The following is an 18,480-nucleotide window of genomic DNA, read 5'->3' on the forward strand; positions in this document are numbered from 1 at the left end:
ACGATAAGTTAGATTTATAAAGTTAAAATTTTTCGTTGCCCCAAAATACTCGTGATGCTAAAATACTACCTTTTTTTAAATCACTAATACGAAAAGCGCATATTTGACGCGCAGTATCGTTTTCTATTTAAACAATAATTTAAAAAAGAATGTTCAGTAATCTTTGTAATTATTTTAATAAGCTTAGTAGCACTTAATTTAAGTTTAAATTTAACGAACGGATATCTGATAAAACATTGGAGAATTCAAAATTACCACAATACGCATTTCCAGTTATTAATATTTTAATGATGTACGTATTGTGCGCGCATTGTAATGTTTTAAATGAGAAAGCACAGTATTGTATATAATAATAACGATATCGGTTTCTAGCTCGTTGAATTATCTTTAACGAACATTTCGAGAAAAATAGTTTTTACATTGTCCCCTTGCAGAATATTTTCGTGCAAAACTAATAACAGCCGTGAAAGTTTCTGATTGGTCATAACAAATCTAATGAAGTGATATCGCCGGTTTGCGACACATCGTTGAATTTTCATTATCTGTAAACTGACAATAATATTGAGTAAATGTCGATACAATATCATGTGCTGAATGACAGTGTATCCGTTTGCGGAGAGGTTTCCTTCCGTGCTCGTTACATAGCATTTCTTTTTTTTTATCGTCTCGTCGCGGGCAGAAATGGAACAGAACGGATGCTATGCATCTAATGAGCCCCTTGTTGTTATCAGACGAGAGTGCGGATGAGTATACCTATTCAGTCTGACGTCGAGTAGAGAGATTCTTCAGTGCACACTCCTGTTGTCAAGAGAAACCGACAACTATACATCACATTTTCTACAAAGAAAAACATGTTGCCAACATTTCTTTCTAATTACAACTAAAGTTTATTTGTACTATCATATGTGCTTGGAATTATCACATTTGAATTAATTACCAATTTATTGTATTTAATATTGTCTTTTATAATATATTACCTCGCAAACAAAACCAGACGAAACAATATATCTTAGATTATTGTAACGTTCATTAAATTTCCTCGCAATGATCAATACATACAGACTGTTCTATTTCATATGCATATGTGTGTGCATGTGTATGTGTCATTGTTACAAATTCCTTTTATGTATGCTTCATATTGAATTTACGTTTCGAACTGTGCGTATAGTATGCACTACGTATGTGACAGCTTTCTGTCTATATCACTTGAAGTTTCGCTCGCTTCTGCTTGAATAGGCAACGATCGAGCGGATCCGTGAAAGGCAAATACACAAAATATAGGTTACATACCGCTTCGTTGCGCTTTTATGCTCTTCGAACATGAGGTCGCAAATATCGAGCCTTTTTTTAAGACATGGGCATCTACCCATACGGGAGGTGAATTGTTATAGACGTCTCTTCCAGTTTGCGTTCTCGTCAAGCTCCTCGTCGAATTTTTTTTCAGGATGATTGCTCGTACGTTTGGCAAGTTTCCGCCGCGGAACGTTGTGAGTGGGTGAGGAACACTGAAGACTGCTATTCAGACTCGGTGATTCAGTACACGGTACTGTTATTCTGTTACTTCAAATCCGAAAACATGGCGCTGTTTGTTGGCGGCTTGGTCCTTGTACTTTTTTGGTTACTTTATTTATTCTTGATCTTGGGGACTACAGCAGATAATTTGTAAGTTGATTTACGCTGGTATTTATTATCAAAAAGATCTATTTATAGATCATTGATTAAGAGACCGAATTATCGAATGAATTTCTGCACCAAAATCTTTTATTAAAATTTCTTAAGCTTATCATAATTTATTTGTAAGAAATAAAATAAGTTGAGCAAAGTGGTAAATAAAACATAAAACATATTTAAATATATTCTTGAAATTGTTAGATTTTTTTATACCAAATAATGCTCAATTACGAATGCAAATTATGAGAATACAACGTAAGAGGATAACAATAAAATTGCATCTTTTCTTGATATCGAAATTGAGAACTTTGGCCAAGTTCAATTCCGATGAAAACGTGTTACCATCTACAGAATATAGATGATTACATAACTACAACGAATTTTGACTTCTGGCAACTAACCAAGCCAATAACCGAAAGATTTATATTTTCTCGTATTTCAAACGTCTTCGTTCTATGAAGCGGTTTCTTTCAAAATGATAAACGAAGGTTTCTCTATTCTTTCGAGTTATACAAATATAAGGAAAATGGCAAATTGCCATGTTTGTGGAGTCATATCCAATAATAAAGTTTTGGTATCCAAAAAACAGTAATTTTCTAATTGTATTAAAATTCTTAAGTATTGGTATTGTCATAAAAATTAGCTTTTATGACAATGTATTTTATTTTGTTAAATTATATGATAATATGTACAAGAATTTGTCATAATATATTGTCAGCAAGATCGACATAGTAAATATAAAGTACAAGTTATAAATTTATAACGCAATTTACTAAACTATAAAGAACAGATATCGTTATTTCAATTGTTTTTTTTTTGCTGGCAATCAGCTTTTAAATACGTAATATCTTCAAAAATTGCTAAGATTTTTGTAGCATTTATTTAATGCTAAAAATATGATGGGTCTTATATTATCAAGTTTGTTGGAGTTTAGCTTTGATGTATGTAATCAGTATAATAGTTAAAATTCAGTTAAGAGGGTAAATTTACTTTCCTGTAAATAACGTACTCTTTGCGTGCAGTAAAATAGCAAATGCTAAATGTATACAAGATTGGTTTAATAATATATGCATTTCAAACGAGTGACTTTTATCCAAATGTTACTTCCTTTTCAAACCAATTACTTCATGTACTCTTTTTTAGTTCCAAATAGAATTGTTCCGAATAGAATTGTTATACATATAATACATATAATTTATACATACAATTACATTATAATAAATATGGAAATTGTCATTTAACATATAGATTTTGATGTTATAACCAAAAAATACAATTTAACAAACCGAGAAATTACATATTATAGAAAAATTTTATAAAACATATGTTACAATTATAAAGACAAGAAATGTCTATTTTAATAATGTTTAAATTGAAAATCTGATTTGACTTTTCCAGACTATTCTTAGAGTCTTGTTAATTTATCAATAAATTCTCTCCTTAATTACGAGATAAACTGAAATACTTTATGCATAAGTAGTATAAATGATTCATTATACAACGTTTTTATTCCAGTTTTTGTCCAGCATTGGCAGTAATAGCCAGTGTAATGCATCTATCGGATAGCATAGCAGGGGTGACAATATTGGCATTCGGAAACGGCGCGCCTGACATCTTCACGTCCCTCGTGTCGAGAGGCGACGAAACGATAATAATGTTCACTGAATTAATCGGCGCAGGTGTCTTCGTGACCTCGATGATTGCCGGTTCAGTCGCGATAACTAAACCCTTTAAAGTTTCGCTCAGGTCCCTCATGAGGGACACCTGTTTTTATATCGTTTCCGTATGCTGGATAAACTACGTGGTGTGGGATGAGATGGTTTACCTCTGGGAGGCCGTAAGTACGTCTGCTATCTTTATTTGAATCCGATAAGCTAATATTGGTCGACTCTTTCTCACCTATTGCTATATGCTACGATTCTGTATTTGCCGTTTTGATACTAATCGATTATATCATACACTCACATTTGTAAATATGACAGACGTAAATTATTTCTTATTTCTTTGTCGCTTTTATCGATTTTTATAACTATTGATCTGCAATTGTGACAAAAGATTGTAACAAGTACAAATTTTATTGAAAAATCTTAGATACGCAAAAAAGGTATCGTAAAATAATTATATAGATATCTTTCTATTCATGTTATTATAAGATATTATCAGTTATTATCTCATGTAAGAGAAGGTACGAAGGAACACGATTAATTATTATTCGTACTTTGTACTCGAATGCTAATACTAGTAATTTATGCATGAATACCTGAATAGAATAAATAGATAATCTCGATCGTTCCATCCTATGTCAACTGAACAGATGATTGAATCATATTAGCAACAAGTTCCATAAACTTTATTTAAGCTAATTTCTGTGAATATTAGATGAAAAAAATATGCGTTTTACAATACTCAATGCTGCAATATATATTTATACACAGGGTGTTCAGTGTAACGGTCTGCACGACTTTTTAGACACTTCCGACAATTAAAAAAAAGGTTGAAAGGTGATTATCCATCTATTTCATGCGGGTTACAACATGCGATAAAGAAATTTAAAAAAATTTTATTATTATAAAGGTCCAGGTCATCTTGAACTTTTTAAACAGCACGATACAATTTTTTTTCTATAATATTGTAACGAAAATTATTATACGTTTCAATAAAATTTGTTCACATAAGTTAATAAGTTCACGCAAGTATTCCTTTATTAATGAGTATTGGTGATAAATATTATAGGTATATCAATAAAAAATCAATAAAACATCAATGAAAGTGGCAATCTCGATAGTGCGTTGAATTCGTCTTGAAGATCCCTACAACATTATTAAAAAAATTGTATGGTATCATTTAAAAAATTTAAGACGACCTTAATTTTTTTAATAAAAAAATTTTTTTTAATTTTTTTATCGCATTGTTGTGGCCGCATAAAATAGATAGATAATTATCTTTCAACCTTTTTTTTTAATTGTTGGAAGTGTCTAAAACGTGCAGACCGTTATGATGAACACTCTGTGTTCACACTCACGCACGCACACATACAATAAAATATTAATTTATTCAAATTATACATTTAAATGCGTAATTGAATGCTAAACAAAATGGTTAAATTGTGATATTGATTTTGTTAAAAATGGAAATAATTATAGAGTGATATTTGGTAAAATTTATTGATATTTCACGTATACCGAATTGGTTACGTCATGAGCGAGAAAGTTTATCTGCGGGAAGCCATAAGTGGTTTCATTCTGGAATAACGATAATTCTTCGGCGAATTTAATTAAGCTACGCCGCAGTCTCTCTCCACCACCTGCCTGGCTGGGCTTGCAATCTGACTGTCGATGAATTTTTGCGGGATTCCGCGGCAAGGAATTCGTTTCACCGGGAAAACAGGGATTATTGTTGCAATGGATAAAGTCCATGGAAATAATCTTGCGCCCGAACAAAGCGAAATAGACGGAAGCTATTATTAAGTCACGCATAAAGCCGTCGAATATCGTGATTTATCTTTTTCCATTTTACGCGATAGTAAATAGATAAACAGACAAAAATTCAATTTTTATTCATTTAGATCAGTGTTTTCAAATTTGTTCAAATCACTACCTTTTTAATTCTCTAATCAAATTACTTCTAATTCCCCGTATTTTTTATTATTAGATATATAAAATAGCTCTGAGATAATAATCTATATTGTACTTATATAATAAAAAATAAAACTAATTTGTTAAATATTTATAAATATCTTTTAAAAATTACAAAATAAGATTTTCAATAATTTATAAAGTTATATATATATACATACTCGTATATTACATATAATAAAAAGTTATATATATATACACACACACAATTCTTATTAATATAATATTATATAAGAAATATTTTATTATATTAAAAAAAAAAGTTTATGTTTACGTTTATAGTTTTATATAAGTACTTAAAATGAACTTTATTAGATAAAAAATGATATAAAATTCTTTTATTATTACAATTTTTTGTATTGTCTTCTTATGCTTAATTCTCTCTCCTATAGGTAATTCAAACAACCTCCAGGCAGGCAAGTGTTCACTTTGAGAAATACTGATTTAAATGCTTGACAATTCGTCCCAGCAAAGCCAATTTTAATATATATAATTAAATATAAATGACACGCGCAAAAAACTTTCGTTGAGCGTAACTGTATTATTTGCTTCATTAAGAATTCTTAAAATGGATTCCTCTTCCGGCATTATTACTTTTCTGTTTGTATATTAAAAAGAAGGAGTAATTAAGATTTTTTTTCTTTAATTAGGAAATGTGAAAAGGCGGATATTATCAAGTCTTTTTGCATAATATTATGTATGTGGATCATTTATTATTCTAGCAGTATGTGTAGGAAAATAACCTTGTGAGCCAAGCGGCATTAATGCTTCTTAATGCTGATATATTTTAATTGCAGGTTTTATTCTGGTTTACATATTGTTCATTGTGGTGGTCGTGATAATGCAAGTATATGACACCAGAGAGGAGACTCTAAAAAGTACGTTGCGGTATTCTTTGATTCGCGAATCACGCGAGAGTCTTTAGTGTTTACCTTTTATTTTAGACAGTAGAATTTCGAAAACTCGTAACTTTTAATAGTACACAAGTTTACATTTAATATTTTATTTGAATATAAATAAAACTTTACTCTCTGCGCGGAAGTCTAATTCGCGAAGAGAAAGATATATTCCCGAGATACCTCTATACCCAAAATTTTATGATCAGTGTGCTTTCAAGAACTTCTATTTCTATTCTAAAACGAGAAACATCTCTCTTCATAACCCATGAATTCGCTGCAATGTGAAAAAGATGACTAGCTCCTTCCTTATCGCCTATAGAAAATTTTCACCATACTAAGTATCGATCTCCTTTCCCAAGAACATTCTTATGTACTTTCAGCCAGAATCCCAAGTGTGCCCGATCCAGACGTCCTGCATACTTACTTGGCGAACAGAGACACAGGCGCCATTCCCAAGATTCCCGGTAAAAGCCGACCTTTTGGCTTACATGCCAAACTAGGTACCAAGCGTCGTTTTTACGACTCATAGCACATATCCTTATATCTTTAGTTCTTTTGAATTTTTCAATAGTCCAAATTTTTTTTCCGAAACGATACGTTATTTTCGCTTCGTATAAGTAAAGTGTTCTGACTTATAGTAAAGTTTTCTACTCGCATATGTTAAATTGTCAATCATTTACAAGTTGCTCGAATTGTAAAATTAATGTTTTCTAGTTATTTATAATTACTTTTATTACACGCATTTACGCATTTAGTGTAAAGTTTGTAATCAAATGTGTGTAATAAATATTTTTAATATATAAGAATAAAGTACTATGATATTTATTTTATTTTTTTATGTTTAAAATCAAAGTCTTTAAATATTATACTATAGGCTTAGTTTGTTCCTGCTTTGTAATTTTCATACGATTTAATTATAATATTTCTATGTACTCATATGTGTATATTTATATGGGTTAGATATCGCAATCGCTACGGAACTAGAGAGAGCCAAGATACGGAGTGGTTCCGTCCAGTTAGACTCGGAAATTAGTGACTACATTTCCGACCGACCAAAAAGTCTTTTCAGAGAATTTTTGTATGATGTCAATCCGATCAGTAAAGAAGATTGGAAGAAGTCAGCAATATTGTTTAAGATCGTCTTGATTGTACGTTCACCCGTCATGTTACTGTTACAGCTGTTTATACCGGTTGTAAATCCTACCGTCGAAAAGAAAGGCTGGTCAAAACTACTAAATTGCTTCCAGTTATGTGTAACACCTACAATAGCACTATTTTTATTAAATGGTTAGTTTTGTTCATTTTTACTGCTTATAACAATAGAATACATAATTATAAATCATGTACATTAATAATTAACTATAACATTTAAGATAATTAAATTTGATTTGTAAATTTAATAACCTTTTGACTTAACAATCATATATTTCTTGAAAAGTTATTTAAAATAGAAGATAAAAAAATATAACCGGATTTTATTTTTTTTATTGAAATATTAAAGACTTTACTTATTGCTTTTTAATATTTCTTCCGTACATTCTTTTCTCGTAAATAATTTTCTACGATATTATAGAAATATTCTCCGTAATGTCTTCCATTGCAAAATGATGATAGATGTGAAATCCAGATGAGCAATCAATAATATATAATCGTCATATCGACACTTGACGGCATAACAGCCGGTACCACTCAACTTCAATTTCATTTTAACTGTTTTATTGCAGTTTGGCAAACGACTTTTGGCAATTTGCCGCTGATGCCAATATTCCTCGTTGTCGGTTCCATAATTGGTATAATTGTATTTCTAACGACGCACGTGAATCGTGTTCCAAAGTTTCATAATGTAAGTACTTTTCTTTCTTCTTTGTGGTAGGATGTGGTAGGAACTTTTTAAGTATCTCTACTGTAACATTCACAGATACGAAAACTCCATATTCGACAGTTTATCAATAGCCAAATGTGCAGAATTAATAATATTTCAGATATTTGCATTTTTTGGATTTTTGGCTGCCATGTTGACAGTTTATTTAGTGGCCGGAGAAGTCATGGCGGTACTCCAATGCATAGGATACGCATGCAGTATATCTGATGCCATGTTAGGAATCACTTTTCTTGCGTGGGGAAACAGCATCGGAGGTGAGCAACATGAAAAATGTTTCTTTTTTTAAGTTTTAAAAGTGTATACGCGGTAACCAACAATATATTATAGTTGACAAGATTATACTTTCTTGAATTAACTTTATGCGGTAAAAGTAACGATATAATATAAATTGCAATAATTTTTCAATAATTATATTTCTATAAATCTTGTGTTTAAAATATAAACTAATTTACTGCTTAGATCTAATAGCAAACGTCGCTATCGCCAGACGGGGATTTCCACGCATGGGATATGCAGCTTGTTTCGGCGGGCCAATGTTTAACACTCTACTGGGACTTGGGCTGACTTATGGCATCGCTGCAGCCACTGATCCTGAACAACAGACCAAGATTAGGATCAGCGATATGGCACCAGGCTGCCTAGCTTTTCTCTTGTGTTCACTAGTAGCTACTATAATTTACCTGAACATCACGGGAGCAACCGCACGTTGCTCTTACGGCGGTCTCTTATATTCAATCTACTTTGCTTTCATTCTCATACAATTTTTAAGCGAATTCCACGTTATACATCCACTTGGCACTGATCACAGACCTGATGTATAAATCTATTACTTTCTATGGCATTTAACATATTGCTTTTTATATACAATTATACCATTATGTATATAAATGCAAAATAATAAAATGTCTATATTTGCAATTAGTTGAGAATCATCTCCTATATTTTCCTCTATTTTCACAACGTTAGTGTTGCAAGATAAGGTGAAAGAGTAAAGAGTAAAAAATATGGAAAAGCGCATCTCTCATGAATTATGTTAAATGAGTCAAGATTATATGGATAAGAGGAGAGATGCATTTTTAACATGGAGCGGAAGGCGAGCTTCGTAGGAAAATGTTTGGGCACCGGATATATACGCGGAGGAAAAGGCGGACCAGCGAGCGACGTCAGGTCGTTTTTAGACATTTCCCCGGAGAGGACGAGGTGTCCCGTTTCCGACCGAAACCGGTTAGTATGGCCACCATAACGCCGAAACGGAAACCACAAGTCATGAGGCGGTTAGGAGTCTTGGTATGCGTCAGTTTTAAATTTTACATTGCGCCGTATATCATGGTAACCTCGAGTGCTACACAGACCTTCGTAATTGAATCCGTTATTAGGTGAGGGACACAGTTCCTATGTGCAAACATTTCTTACACTACGTTTCTCATTTTCTTTCAAACACAATAAAAGAAGTAAACGTTAAATTATTTTTATCCTTTTATATTTGCCTTCACCTATACGTGTAATCGATTATAAAGAGTGTCTCACTTCTGTCATATTATCTTGAAATAATTCTCCTTTTTGACAAATTTATAGTCATTTTATGATTTTCAACAAAAATATCGAGTAATCTATAATTTTTTCTTAGAGTAATTAGTCACTTAATTTTGTGTGTAGTTAATTAAGCTTCTCAGAAAAGAAAAGATGATAAAATATTCTTTAGTTAATTTCATGTATAGAATTTACGTTAACAAAACATCGATTTTGAAAACACGATTATAAAAAGAAACAAAAATATTAAACTTCAAAATTGTAAATAATGAAAATTATGGCGCGCGGCTACATAATACAAGTATAATTAAAAAATGTAATGTTTAATACACGTAAAAGGTTAGTTTTCTGTTCGTAAAATATATTTATCCTTAAAAATCTTTTATATAGAAAATAGAAAGGAGTCAAGGGTAACAGATGTTATCAAGGGTAACATTGACGTTATTCGACCTCTTCCACACCTTTTCCACTTTCTGTCTCCTTTGCTACAGATATTGCCGGAGAATTGCTCCTGCTAGTCTCCTTCAATGTGTGTACCAAGATATGTCTCCATTGTCTTCACGCGAAGTTTAATTCCGAACCGCCTCTACCTTCCGTTTCCCTTTTGCCCTATCAAAGTACCAATAGAACGATGAACGAGGAGGGAGATAGACCAAAGTTTTGCCATTGCAAAATTTGGATCTCCTTTATGTTAGTATCTGCGCACGCGGATAAAGAGAACCTATTTTGAGAAGAAGCTTTAGCAAAGACTTGACGAAATAGTTTTCTTTATGTAGAATACGAACGGATTTATCTTCACTATTTAAGTCAATCTCTACCGGATTCAATGTGTTATATACATTACTCGTTATCACTTTTGTTTCTGAGCTTTGAATTTTGAGATTTTGTATATTGGAAGAATATACAAAGAGATATTTATTTTCATCATTTAAATCAATTTTTCCAATTCAATGTATTATAATAATAGATTACATTGATGTCACCTTTGTTTCTGAGCTTTAAATTTTGATATTACAGCATGCACGACATGTGACAAAATGTGCGCATCCGACAAGGTAATTCATTATTCTCAATTAATTTGTCGCATAGAATGTATAGGCGCGACAACACCTGTTGTTCCCGATATACATAAATAGTATTTAATTGTGTGCAATTAATGTTCATCAATATAAAATATACACCCCATTTAACATTTGCCGGAAGTGTATGTTATTGACTGTTGTTAAAGAGAGCCAGTAAAAATGATATATAAAGGATTTAGTTAAATATTTATCTTTTCATCACAAATTAATCATTTCGTTAAAATGAAAAGCATATAAATTACTAGTGTTGCGAAAACAGTGTTCATTAAATAATATAGAAAAAATGTTTTGTAAAACACAAGGTATCAGAAATATCAGATTGTAGTGTGATGATATAGCGTTCTCTTTCTCTCTCTTCCTCTTTTTCTCCTTTGTAAATCGTTCTTCAATGTTCAAAAGTCAATGAACAAGTATGCAAAATTAAATTGGCGGACAATTGTCCTTTAGGGAGATAGACTTCCTTATACATATATGTTTAGTTCACTATTATTTCTTATCGCATTTTATCTAATTATTTTTGTATTAATTAATAATTGACAATACCGAAGATAAATCTTTATAGCAAGTATTCTAGATTTTAATAAAATGAAAATTTGCTGACGAATATTGAATAAGTTTGTTTGAAAGTAAAGAAAACTTTATCAAACCATATATATCAGAGTCGACCCTTCGTCTAGACGAAAGACTGGATCGGTGCCCAGCATCCGTAGATAAGATTCCTGTCTAGCCTCTTCCGTGCCAACGCGAGCTAACGACCCTCTCATCCGGATCGCTCGTTCAAGGGTAGCAAACGCAGAAAATATTCAACATTACCAAATCGAGCAACGTAAGAAAGAAACATTATCGTCTTTTTTGTAACTATAGATACGTTCTATTCATGATGCTTATGTAAAAAAAACGTGAAAATAATTCTGCTTCAATAGCAAAAGAGAGAGAAGTATTAATAGACGCGCAAGTGCAATAAATTGCAGCAAATTAAATTATTCAAGTATATAATCCTCTTTCTTTCTCCTCTTTTAAAGAATATCATCAATTTATACATATATTAAAACATCATATTAAAATAGTACTCGTGGCAGTGAACTCTAATGTAGTTTAATGTTAAACGTTTGCCTAGAGTACACTTCGCCGACATATCAATTATCTACTTTCGTGTAACATTTATGGTATTATATTACTCTCCGACAGCGCAGGTATCGTTTAATCACGAGCGGATATGGAATTAACAGGTAACAGACGATTAATTAATCAAAATTAAATATGTGCGTGGGTAAAATGGTATGTAATGTTTTTGTATATATAAACATACATATATGTAATTAATTCGCATACGATAAGTGCACGATAGATAAATTACGGTTTGTCATATAAATTATCTACTTATTCCAAATGTTCTCAAATACTCGTCGAGAACTCAATAAAGCTTGGATAGCCGACTATAATGTATAACATTACTTTTATTTTGATGGCATCGAGGTCTATAAAACGTCCAATCGATGCTCGATATCAAGACTAAATAAAGTATCCGCGATACCGTTATTACTTCCGACAAACTTCTGTCATTAATTCTACTGGAGGACTTTAAAGGGAAACGCTGCTGTTATATTTGTCTTGTGTTTGATGTCGTTCAAGTTTTTATTCTCACCGTAAAATAACTTTCGAGAGAGATATGTTCGATTGCAGCTCCACTTATAGCACATTTATACCACGTAAGTACAAAAGTCCCATTTTTAAGAGAGATACTTTACAACATGTCGCTTTAATTTAAATTACTTCATTGAATTTTCAAAGAAATTTTAAATAAAATCACACAAGAAACAATTCCAATTCACTTTTTATATTAGATTAAGTTACATTAATTCATTTCCGAATTAAACATACGCGCGCGCGCACACATGATAGAGAAATTTATATCAGAGAGAGAGAGAGAGAGAGAGAGAGAGAGAGAGAGAGAGAGGAGAGAGAGAGAAAGTTAAACGTAAATACAAATAAATTATTTTGTGGAAATAATTTAAAAAATTGGTTTAATAAATGAAAAGTTAGGATCACCGGTAGAAATGCAATAATGCACTATATGTGATAATTTAATTTCACAATATTGTGTAATACAAGCTGAGTTTTATTATATATTGAGTTTACAAAAATTATTGCGCTATTCAGGGCTCTTGCGTATATGTTTGTAGGAAGTTAAAAATAACGACAATAACGGCGGTGTCGCATATGCTCCGCTCGATTTAACTCTCTCGCGTTAATGCGTGCTACGAACGATAACGTTTTACAGCATTGCAGACATTTATTACATATACATTTCAATGATTTGCACAAATGTGCGCTTCGGTCCAAAAATTAAATAAAATGCGCAAATTGTACGTACATTGCCGGGACATATTTATTCACGTATTTATATAACACTGTAGATAGAGCAATGTACAATGTCTAAAGAATTTTCCGCCGCGTGAAGGCAACAAGATTTAACTAATATGTCGATATGACAAATACGTATATTGCAACGGTCTCATCTCTCATTTGCCTCCATCAAGTGATCTCAGCCTCCACTTCGCAAAGTTTGATATTCTGCCGGGAAATATATTGTAGTCAGATAGAATATATTACACTTGTGAGATATTATGCCCATATTACTTGCGCCAGCAAAATAGGAAATGATAAACTGCATGCTTATATGTACGTAATTCGAATGAGATAGACCGATACTACTAGGTTTTTACGGTTTATATCGATTTACGCCAATGATTTATGACGAGTTATAGCGCATTGCTGCTTATACACCACAACTTTCTGTATACGTTTTTTGACGGAATTCATAATTCAGGCATTACAAGAAATTTAGCTTCGGTGTAAGAAGGTCATGTATGCGGTACGTGTGAGACGGTAGTCCGGATACCGCTGAATCACGATTTCATGAATTATTGACGACAGCTGAACTGGAAATTGATTTTCTGATGTTAGTAGCGGTATCGTATTCGCCAAACATTTTTTATTTCCGAGCGTTATGTATCGAATGTTTTGTGTTGATGACACAGCTCGACTGTCCGATATCCGGAAAAATTAATCTCTTTGCTGAAAGATCAATATACTACACAATATCGTCGTCGATGAATAAGTATGGATATAAAGGACAGACTGTAACAAAAATTGCCGGACAGATAGATATACTGTACTTTAAAATAGTATATTTATATTTGTTAAAAAGATAAAAAAAATTTGCAGAAATATAGAGTAACTCTAAAATAAATCATTAAACTTTGCACATGTATTTTAAAATCATTTTGAGATTAATGTTTTCTGTATTTATATTTGTTAATATTTAATCGAGTTTTGTTCCGTTAATGAAAATGTACATGGAATGAATCAGTTAAACAGAAGACAAAACGATTTTTAATATAAAAGTTAATATAAGAATTATGAATTTTTTCGGTTCATGCAATGTAAAAGTCGCATTGCGCAAAATGCGAAAAATTGAGAAAGATAGCGTTAAACGATATTGAGCTCAAGGGAACAGGTATTTAAGGCCATAGTAATAAATACTACTTTGGAGAGAAATGGCGAAATCGAGAAACACTTAGGTGGTCGTTAGGTTTGATCGCAAAGATCGACAAAATTACGCTTGTTGTCACAGAAACTAGTCGTTGAAATGTTCAATTATACATATTGACTTAAAATATGAAAATAAGTGATAAGATAAAATTGTTTTTCATAGTGTGCATTAAGGAAATATTTCCCATTTTGAGTGTACGTTTCGTTATTATGATCATATAGTAGTAGATTAAAAATTTGTTCTTGAACAGAACAAAATGAAGAGAGAACACATGTATGCAAAAGTAAAATATTTTTAAAGATATACGAATATCTGTAATTTTTTATGTGCATATAAATTGTATCTATGCGCTAAGCTACAGAATTAATGCAATCGCAGTTAATTTTGAACAGAATTGCAATCCCAGCAATAATAACAAATATCAGGATAACGTGAAACAATTGGGTATTGGATGCGTTGACGCATACAAAAATCGATAATCGGTCGTATTGCTGTTAAACAAAAACAAATCGACCAAACAGTACTTGAAATAGTAGAAATAAATTCTTGTGACTTGCACGAGTAGAATTTAATAGAGGACCGAGATGGCTTATCGCTCTGATAGCTCGATGCCGCTAACTGTCCAAAAAACATTGCTGTTTCCTGATTTTATTATCCCGTCGTTTCTGCATTCCCGAAAAATCTCGTATGTCGTTATATGTAACGAGTGAATACATTTTAATTTTCGTGCCCAGGTGCGTCACGAAAAATAACACAATAATAGCCGCTGTTAACTCAGCAGCAAATATGCATCGATAATCAATAACAATATTTTATAACTTAAAATTTTGCATTGCCAATAATGTACATTTATGGATTATAATTCCCATTTCTGCTTTCTGTTTATTTATTGTAAATAATAAAAAATGTAAAATAATTTAGTCATTTAATTCTGACGAAAGCAACGTTGAAATGATAATATATACATCCATGAATACTGTATTCGGTATTAATTAATGCGAAACTAGCACATACAAGAATATTCTTTATTGACATATTTTTAATCTTCTGTGATAAACTGTTTACGTCGCATGAGATAAACTGTGCAGTTTACAGGTGTAAGAAAAAAAAGATAGAAATTAAAAAATGCTCAATTTATATTATGTATTATATTAAGTTAATTGGAAAATATGTACATATTTTGGAGCAAATAGTAGCAATGCTCTGTAAGAAATGTAATCAGCTAATTTTTGTGGAAATGTGGGAGATTGCTGATGAATTAATATCGCTTCTCATTGACAAAAGTGCACTTCAAATTTCACGACGAATAACGTTACGCGTTCACTCTCCGCCAATTCCGAGACCTTTTATATCAAGCGAGTAAATTGGGAAATATATTTACGAGCAAGCGAGGTAATAACTTTAAGGAAAGAGTTCCAAGATTTGCTGAGATTACGTGTTACGTGTACGTTATAAGCATTTACGCACATACTTCGGTTTGATGTATGCACCCTTTTGATTACATTTATATATCGCAACGTCTTGCAATTTCTCAATAATACATTTACAAAGCAACTTTAAAAAAGTAAAAATATAAAATAAAGAAGTGGGAGCCCTGAGAATAACCTAACATAGCAATTTGTATTTTTTTATTAATTTTATATGAATAAATATATTTTACTTACGCATTAATACCTGCGTTAACTCTTATAGGCTTTTTCATTTTTTACGTTCGGAAGAATAATTTTCATCGAAATATCGCGGATTACGTGAACGTCGGTTATAATACAGTAATCCTAAAGGCGCGTAACGCGATTCACCAATGAGTGCATCACAGCGTTGCAGCGTCAGCTAAGGATGCTCATGTTTTCCACCGGGAAATAGAATTTTCACTGCTACCGCGGGGACCATAGTTTATAGTTTCATGACGGAGATAAACGAGGAAAGTCGATACGATGCCGGTGAAAGTCGACAGTTGGGACGAAACGAGCGGGATGTATTAATTGCCTCGAATAAAGGGGAACGCTATGAACAAGAGATAGGAGGATCCCCAGTCTCGGAGAAAGAATAAGGGCAAGCATAACGTTTCAAGAAGTCTCCAATTCAGCGAAAAATATCGTAACAGCAATCAAATTAACTGTATAGTCTGCTCTCAATTATCAACTCATTATCAACGATAGTTAAAATTTCAATTTTAAATATTATTATGTTTATATATATATTTTATTCGAAATATTAATACTTTTTATTTCAAAATGGATCTAACATATAACCTTAATAAAACTTCGGTATCTCTGTTTGTTATTTCGTATCGAAATACATTTTTTTTATATTAATAATCAAATTTCGCAATGTGATTTTTCGATAATTTCTCCTCGCCCGTATCTCGGAAGTCATCGAGAGGATTCGAAATTGGAACGGTGCTGAGGGGAGATCGCCCGCTCGTAAAAGCTACGGGAATCGAATCGGGAGACGCTTTACGAAGCTGACTGCTATCAGATTCGCTAACTTTTACGACTAGTCGACGCCACTGGTAAACGGAGATGTCGATGTTCGCATTTCCCAAGTCGGGGGGATGTGACTTTGGAAATTTTACGAAACACTGAGAGACAAATGTTTAAAGACCGCAAGACAGTGGTCAAAAGCTAATTAATGTTGCAAACTAGTTATACTATAGGAAGAGATACACGGTGCATTTACGTATCTCTCTCTCTCTCTCTCTGAGTTCTCTACATTTAAACAACATTTAAACTACATTTAAGAATGTGTACTCACTAACTTCTTGGAGTAAAATCTCACTTCAAAGGAGTAAAAATCTATCACTTTTATTGAAAAGTGCAAATTTTTTTATTCTTTTTCGAATGGTGGCAGTATTAAAACTCTTTTGGAGTGAGATTTCACTCCAAAAAATTTAGAGAGTATACGTATATAATCCAAAATTAATACACAACCACCTTGTTACTAATACGTAATCATCGTCTTTTTAATTGTAGCTTTCTCTCAATTTGTTATTTTGTAATAATAATAATAACATTATTGTTAACAAAAAATTCCGCGTATCTCTGAAGCGTTCATTCCACAGCATTCCATTTAAAATCGTTGAAAATTTAACGACGTATGAAAGGTTAAAGAGGCAACGTGAGTGGTGAAAAACGAAGATGTGGTATTCTTGTGGAAAGTGACGAGAATGCTCATGGGAACGGTGAAAATTTTTCGTCGCGAGATTATTATACGTATATATAGGTTTGAAGAGATGCGGAGGATGGAATCGTGCCCGAGGGGGGGAGGGGGGGAGGGGGAGGGGGGTATCGTACGCCGTACTCGAGCGTAAGATTTATCTCTACGAAACTGTAGCGGCTCTCGCCCGCATACAATTCGAGGGAATATCGTTTCCGCGCTGAGCGCGCGGCTTTTAATTAAATTGTATATTCGTGCGCGGACGTCGACGAATAAATTCCCTGCAACTGACGCGTGATCGTTACCAGCAAGGATCGCTTCAGAGTACGTCGACGTCTTGATGCAATCCGCGCGTATCGCAGCCGCCTCTGAGAAGCGAGCCTCGTCGAATTCTTTTGTGCCGACAGCCGAGCGACGCTCAATAGGGGTCTAAGAGGCTCCGTGGGAAAAGGACCAGTAATGAATTTTTAATTGGTCGCCCCGTTCTCTTCGATTCGTCTAGAAATATGAATTGTCCGAGTCGCGTTAATTGCTAATTTATACAGCACTTGAGATGCTAGTTGAATTCCGACGTGATTTCTCGTGCACCCAGTTCTCCTTTTTATATTCCGAACGGTACCTTACTCATTCGACGGTATTTTACGGGCAACGTAATTTTCGCTGGTGTAATATCGATATTTCCGTAAAATTATGATTACTGGTAAGTGTATTGGTTTTAATAACGACCCGCTCTCGCCGATATTGTGGTACACCAAACATTTCGGGAATGCAAACATTACGATTTCTGTGTGATAGTTTTACCGTAACCGATGGTTCTAACGCGATGAGTTAAGACAGAAGATATGCATACTTCCGTTTGCAGAATGGCCTTAAAATCTGCAATTTTATTTAAATTGGAATATATTATAATGTTAATTAATTCGCGTTACGTTCAGCTGTTCTCAACTATAATCTCAAAACTTGGCTACGTATTAATGTCACTTACGGCTAACGTTGCCTGCTCCCATCTAATTATGTCACATTCAGCGCTATGCAAAGTCTGTTCTTAATTAGCATTAATTAAGGGCAA

The 18,480-nt window shown here is 32.8% G+C and overlaps 1 protein-coding gene across 1 annotated transcript; it reads left to right on the top strand.

The window, feature by feature from the left end:
- Positions 1–1,320: 1,320 nt before the first annotated feature.
- LOC108772100 (sodium/potassium/calcium exchanger 6, mitochondrial) lies at positions 1,321–8,908 on the top strand. The gene is made up of 9 exons (XM_018537554.1): positions 1,321–1,377; positions 1,445–1,662; positions 3,187–3,512; positions 6,104–6,184; positions 6,586–6,705; positions 7,166–7,492; positions 7,930–8,048; positions 8,188–8,341; positions 8,547–8,908. Exons 1-9 carry the CDS (start codon positions 1,321–1,323, stop codon positions 8,906–8,908), a joined length of 1,764 nt encoding a protein of 587 aa, XP_018393056.1.
- Positions 8,909–18,480: the final 9,572 nt, after the last annotated feature.

This window comes from Cyphomyrmex costatus, unplaced genomic scaffold (assembly GCF_001594065.2).
Source record: "Cyphomyrmex costatus isolate MS0001 unplaced genomic scaffold, Ccosl1.0 scaffold18, whole genome shotgun sequence".
In the NCBI taxonomy this organism is placed as follows: domain Eukaryota; kingdom Metazoa; phylum Arthropoda; class Insecta; order Hymenoptera; family Formicidae; genus Cyphomyrmex; species Cyphomyrmex costatus.

What these genes read in the sequence shown, in the direction of transcription:
- LOC108772100 (XM_018537554.1), top strand. Translation starts at nt 1,321, where the DNA reads ATGAGGTCGCAAATATCGAGCCTTTTTTTAAGACATGGGCATCTACCC. An exon ending in TTACCTCTGGGAGGCCGTAA is followed by an intron (nt 3,513 to 6,103) that starts GTACGTCTGCTA and finishes TTTTAATTGCAG; the next exon opens with GTTTTATTCTGGTTTACATA. An exon ending in AGCACTATTTTTATTAAATG is followed by an intron (nt 7,493 to 7,929) that starts GTTAGTTTTGTT and finishes GTTTTATTGCAG; the next exon opens with TTTGGCAAACGACTTTTGGC.